At 33.3% G+C, this 6844-nt stretch overlaps 1 protein-coding gene across 2 annotated transcripts; it reads right to left on the bottom strand.

Moving 5' to 3' along the window:
* Positions 1-2761: 2761 nt before the first annotated feature.
* On the bottom strand, positions 2762-6537 carry LOC120277851 (tryptophan synthase alpha chain-like). 2 transcript variants are annotated; one of them, XM_039284690.1, is made up of 9 exons: positions 6328-6537; positions 5422-5568; positions 5270-5335; positions 4379-4487; positions 4159-4235; positions 3949-4026; positions 3415-3492; positions 3195-3254; positions 2762-3086 (listed from the first exon to the last, which is right to left on the bottom strand). In XM_039284690.1, the coding sequence occupies exons 1-9, from the start codon at positions 6499-6501 to the stop codon at positions 2895-2897; spliced, it is 981 nt and encodes a 326-aa protein (XP_039140624.1). In that variant the 5' UTR covers positions 6502-6537; the 3' UTR covers positions 2762-2894. The 2 variants fall into 2 exon arrangements, with proteins under 2 accessions (XP_039140624.1, XP_039140625.1); XM_039284691.1 differs by lacking the exon at positions 3415-3492.
* Between the last annotated feature and the right edge of the window lie 307 nt (positions 6538-6844).

Genomic DNA, 6844 nt, shown 5'->3' with positions numbered 1-6844 from the left:
CTCAAAAGTAAAACAACCCGAAAGAGAGCAAAAGTAAAATAGAAGGTAAGGCAATCGATAAAGATGGGGTATCCGGGTATTGATCCGCCTAGGAAAATCGTTTCAAGTGCAAAAACTCTCTATTATGCTTCCTAACTAATGCAATGGTGAGTCAGGGACATCCTTTAATGCATGGCCCCGAATCTAGGGTTAACCAAGCCTAATCCTCTACATGTCCCGGAGGAGAGGTTGAACAACCTCTCAACCTCGCACTCGTAAGAAGGATTGCATTAAGCTCTAGGGATTCCAAGTGATAAATGTCTTCCTAATTGTAGACCTAACCCTTGGTCCAGAAGAAAGGTCCCTAACCATAATTAAGCCCAAGATGCTAAAATCACCTCAACGCTTCACTCCGTTGCACTTGCAACTAAGCCCCAGCGGAGGGTCATCCCTTAGCTCATTCGCTCTATTATGGCCGCAAAGAACTTGAGGAACGGAGGTAGAATCTATCACACCGGAGGGGAAAGGGGACGCTCCTGTACCTCTCGACTCACCCTCTCAACCCTCTCCATTTAAGCTTTGTCTAACTCTCGTGGTGTGTCACTCGCTTACAAGGGTTACCACATGAACTCTCAATCCTAGTGTCACTCTAAGGGAGTATTCAAACAATCAAACATTCAAGATTGGAACTCACAATAACATCAATTAATTGAAAGTATAATAAAAAGATTCAATGAAACTAATACATATTAGGGTTCATAAATACCCAAGTACCCACTAGAGGTTTAGCTCTCCATGGAGCACAATACAAACGATAATGAAATCAAATGTAAAAGAAAGCAATCCATAGGAAAACCCCCTCCATAGTCGTGGCGATGGTCTTATGGAGAGCCCTCTACTCGTTGCAAGATCCCCTTGTCCGGTATAAGATACGCCTCACCGAATCAATCCGACGGAGTCTCCCTTACCAACCTTCTTCCAAAGAGATGACGATGTCAGAGCCGTAGAACCTCTCCAAATCCCTAGCCAATACCTCTCAAAACCCTAGCCACAACCCTCTCTCAAGTTGGGGAAAAGATGGAGAAAAGAATGTTGAAATCGGGGCTGAAATCGGCCTTAAATAGGGCTGGAATCGGGATTCCACACACCCCTGTGGATATTCCACACGGGCCTGTGGAATTAATGCACGGGCGTGTGGAATTTCCACACGCCCGTGTGGCCCCTCTGTTTTGCTCCTTCTTCGGCCGGCTGCGAACAGTACCTGCTACATTGATTTGCTACAGTGATTTCTGCAGTACCTTGCTACAGTAACGGCCCAAAATACTCCCGAATCCATGCTTTCATCGAGGTAACGTAAATGGGCACACGATCACGTCGTAGATCGTCTTGGTTCTTCAATGAACGGTCACGTTGGAGGAGATCTTGCTAAATATGCACAAGCCGGAATACTAGGATGTAACTGCCTTCGTGCCCCTCCGAATCATTGCCTTAGCTCGAATATAAAGAGGTTGGCATACATTCTATCATTCTAAACCTGACTCATGTCTTCGCGTTTGAGCCTTCTCAAGATCTCCTCCAAATAATGCGTAAAATGATCTACAATGGCTTCTTTCGCAAATAATCGGCCTCACAACCCAACCTGCATAAAAGTACAAAAATACACACGTATTAGCGCTAAAACCTGACAAAAGTAATACTCATCATAAGGAAAGAACGCTTCGCATTCTTATCACACAAGCACTTATAACTAGACTTATGAGGCTATCCTTGAATAGCCATGACTCTATGTGGTTGTCACACATAATAACATATTTTCTATTAAATCCTTCGATGAATTCCTATGACGGACAACTCCACTACCAAGTGATGCCGATCATCTGGAATAATACATGCCCCAGGAAATTAGCATCTTCAATCGGATTGCGTATTATAATTAGATCCTCACTCTGGAGAATCTTGCATTTAGGAGATGCAACAAGCTACCGACTACTACATGTGTACTTTGCAACTTAGTTGTTGAATCGGCAGATTACCTATCCATCCATTGTCCACTTGTATGAGTTTGGAACTATTTTGGTCATACTTTTAGCCTATCTCAATACTTATGTTCCGTAAGTGAATTGTGGAGCTCTTAGAGATTATTTCTTCGAAGGCTGCTTAGAGGAACTTGGGACCTTCTTGCTAAAGTCATCGTGTGGAGCATATGGTTGGATCAAAATAAGCGCATTTTAACAGACACTTAAGCCGATTTTGATTATCTATAAAATTATTCATATGTACCTTGTTGGATGTCTGCAATTTTGAAGGCCAAGAAGACTAAACTGGATGACTTGATCATGATCGCCAAAAAAAGCTTGAAGTTTTCAAGGTCCCATATGAGTGATCCTAGAGATTTGTCGAATGGCATGAGATCCAGCTAATCCCACCAATGCCATAGTTCAGTGGCCCAAGAAAAACTTCCCCCAGTTTCGGTAAGGGTACTTATTTATTTATTTATAACATTTGACCTTCATTGTTACTATGGTTGTCTATCCACTCCCAGTGGATTCCTATTTGTCGTCCTATCTTGAATTGCATACTTTTCTTTTTTGCTTTCCTCGGTTTCTTATTACTCTTTGCATCTTTCTCTGTTGTCCTATTGTTTCACTTTCGATTTTTTTTTTTCATGAATGTGTTTTATCCAATTTTTTTTTTAAATATAAAATATCACAATGGCATCTTAATTGATTGATTATACATATCAAATAAAATTTTAGAAATCATTTAACATACAATACACGTATTTATTTCTGATCTCACTATCCCATATAATATGAGACCTCCATATACACCCAAAAAAAAAACGGGAAAATATGTTAACATAAAATAGATTTCGATTGATGCATGTACAAGAAAGTGTTTTACTAAGAGAGCACTTAGAAAATTGCAAGACTTGATTTAGAAACTTTGTCTTGATCTTCATGCAATGAGTTTTGAGGCATGGCTGCCTTAAGAGCCTTAACAAAGCTTGCAACATGCCTTAATCCTTCCTCTGAATTTTCAGCTTCACCTAAAAGTTTAACAATTGCACTCCCAACAATGACACCATCTGCTCCCCATCTTGATAACTGCAATACATGCACAATATATATTTTTTTTTATATTTGTCAAAAATTTTGGAAATTTATATGATTTTATGTGTTGAAAAATAATAAGATAAATTAAATACTATTAACCTGTTTTACATGTTCGGGGCGTGATATACCAAAACCAACGGCCACAGGCTTAGTTGTTTCCTGTAAAATTTCAAAATAAATTCATTTGCCCTAGAACATATGAACTATGTTACAGTGTTAGGAGATTTAATTATAAAAATTATGAAAAAAATTATTGAGATTTGAATATAATGTTTTGAGAATTTTTTTTCAAACATAATAAAAATAGAGTGTGGAATACCTTTTTAATTTCATTTAAATGAAATTCGATTTGAGAGTTTAAATTTTGCCGAATTCCTGTTACTCCGGTGGTGCTTACCTATTAATAAAATAAACAATTAATTACAACAAAATAAAATATTAAATGGCAATGAAATAAAAAGAAATCGATTGTTTTAAATATATGGTTATATCGTCTCAAATAAAAGAAAATTAAAATAAATTCAATTTTTGTTTATAAATCATAATAGTTAATTTAATAAATATTATATTAGAATATATAAATCTTATTATTCTTCTCTGCTTACGTGTTTCAATTTAATTGATGAGTCAAAATAATGTGCATAATATGTGTTTACATTCATTATCTAGAGTTTGAAGTTATGAAAAATCTTATTCAACTGAATACCAAAACTTTGGCCAACTGAATCATTTTTAATATCTTATGTGAATCACAAATGAAACTTTAATTTGAGCATTATTTGATAATAATAATAATAATAATAATAATAATAATAATAATAATAATAATAATAATAATAATAATAAAACTTACAAGATAGACAAATCCTTCTGAAGCATCAACAATTGCTTTCCTTCTGCTTGGCTCAGTGGTGGGTGTGACAAGCAGTGTCTTGAATGGCATAAAAGAACAATTTCAAAATAAATATTATTCAAAAAATAAAATAATAAAAACTACTACTACTAATAGTAATAATGATTACCGAGCATGTAATTACTATCTAAATTAATTTAAAGAACTTACGAATTCAATATCCTTCTTAAGAGCTTCTTTCCTCAATTGTGCACTCTCTTCAAATGGAAGGTCTGGCACTATAAGTCCTACAAGTAAAACTTAATTAATTAATTAACTTAAAATTAAATCATTTTAAATTATTTTAGGCTTAAACATAGAGACAAGCACTAAGGATTAAAAGCTCTAAATTTTTTGTAAAAATAAAAATTGGAAGCATGAGAAGTTTTACCATGTATACCACAATCTTTAATCATGGAAATGAATGTTTGAGCACCATAGCTTTGTATTGGATTGTAATATGAAAATAGTGCAATTGGACATGATAGTTCAGGCGTCACCTGTGAAACCATGATAATAATATCAGATATGAATCTATATGTTTGGAAATACAAGTGCAAAACATTTAAATGCAAATTCCATTAATTATTATATAGACATTTGGATTAATTTTATAAACTATGAGTGTGTTTTGTAAATTTTTGGGTTATTTTCTTGGGGGAAAACCATAAAAAAAAAAAAAAAATTGTGTCAAAATGCTTGTTTAGTAACTTCTCCAAACAAACAATGTTTAAGTCATATAAAAAATTATTTACATAAAAAAGCTCTTAATATAAATTTATAAAACTACTTTATGATTGTTTAAGTCATATAAAAAATTGTTTACGAAAAGCTCTTGATAAAAATTTATAAAATCACTTTATACTGATTGTGTTTTTTTCCGACAAAAATAAGTCATTAATAGGGTGAGATAGATGACAATATTTAATTTTAAATTTAACAGAATTAATGATTTACAAATTTTTTTTATAAAAATAATAAATGTCACAAAAAGCAGATAGATATACAAAAGTGGAGAATATGACTCTTCTTACAAGAGACACACCAATAAATAATTTTATAGTGCTAATTAAAACTAGATGCACACTGATCTACTGTTAGGGGGTTTTAAAACCACACCTGTCCATATCGTGCCAAGTGGCTTACCACTGTACTAAGTATTGGTATTTACAATACTTTTACAATATATATATATATATATATGAGTCACTTAATTTATAAACACTATTAATCTTGATTAATTGTTATAAATCACTCTATTTAATATCAGTATGAAGTCAACCTTCTCTAACATTGAAGTGATTGCCTTCAAAGTTGCACCATTTTTTAGTGCACGTCTTGCTGAAGCCTGCAATGAATAAATTTGTGCAAATTTAAAAATAGTAATTGGATAAAAATAAAAAATTAAGAAAAAAAGTAGTACTATTATTTAACCTGAATTACAGGACCATCAGCAATTGGATCAAAAAATGGAAGACCTAATTCAATCACATCAGCTCCACAATTGTCAAGAACTTTCAAAGCTTTTGCAGTTGTTTGTAGATCAGGATCACCGGCAGTAATATACGGTATAAATGCAACCTAAATTTTCATTATTAAAAAAAAAAAACTAATCATCAGTTACTAAATAACATTTTAATCTGAAAAAAAACATATCGGCACATTCTTAGTTTGCAATCTACTGAAAATATCTTTATATTTTTCTTAAAATTTTTACCCTCATCTCTCTCATTTTTCTTGCTTCAAACCGGCTTGGTTATCTCATTTAAACTCATGTATATTTGACGAGTTTGCTGGTTAATTCATTGAGAAGAAAATATAAAATAAAATAAAATAAAATTTTATTTAAAGTCATTGACTTAAAAAATGTTTAGCCAATGATGGATGAACTGGTCTAGACCCGCAGTCGGCACAAGCTCACTAAGCTCACCTGGGCGAAATGGATGAACTCGTCTTCGTTCCATCCTCGGAAAAAGGTTAAGATTAAAGTGAAGGTTGGGTTTGAGTATATTTAATTAAATTTTAAAAATAAATTAAAATGAGTACAGTTTTGGAAATCCAAGCAATGATTGGATTGGTACAAAAGTCAAAAGATCACCGGGAATGTTAAAGTTTGAGAAGGATATCATGGCCATTTTACCTTAAAAGGATTAGGATAGACAGTCCTTTTAGATATCTATTAAGGACTTTGAGGTGGTTTTCTACTAACAATGATTTGTCCTACCTCAAATCATATATTCATATTGAAACAAACAAAGTAATCAAACTCAAATTAGAACAATAATTTTGTGAACAGAAAGAAAGAATAAATTAAACAACTCATGTTTCTCAGAAACTTACTTTGTTTTGTTGTTTCAAAGCGGAAAAAGTTTCTGAAATTCCGGTGGTTGCCGGAGTACGGAAACAAACGCCGGAGCCACTTTTGGGGACAAGAAGAGAAGGTTTGCAAAGATTTGAAGGAGGGGAGGTTTTGCAACTCATTGAAAGTGAAGAGAAGGACAAGTTTAAAGCCATTGCTTTGTTGCTATGTAAACTTGCTTTGCTTTGCTTTGCTTTAGAGTTGGCTAGAGGGGTGTGGGAGTATAAATAGATTTAAGAATTGGAATTTGGCCACTTTTTCATGGAAAGTCCTTTCCAAATTTACAACACTCTTATAGGTACCTTACATACTTCTAATCACTTAAAAGACTTTATCCTTTAAAAAAATTTATTTTCAATATTGGTAGCTACTTGAAAGGAACTAGTCCATCAAATTTGACAACTTTGTCTCTGGCAATTTTTGAGAAATAAAAAAATTATAAACTTTATATATAAATCTATATTTTTATTTTCTATCAGATCTTTTTCAATCTAGAAA

This window comes from Dioscorea cayenensis, chromosome 15 (genome assembly GCF_009730915.1).
Source record: "Dioscorea cayenensis subsp. rotundata cultivar TDr96_F1 chromosome 15, TDr96_F1_v2_PseudoChromosome.rev07_lg8_w22 25.fasta, whole genome shotgun sequence".
NCBI lineage: Eukaryota > Viridiplantae > Streptophyta > Magnoliopsida > Dioscoreales > Dioscoreaceae > Dioscorea > Dioscorea cayenensis.
Note: the sequence above shows the minus strand (reverse complement) of the source record. Positions and strands in the feature narration are given on the sequence as shown.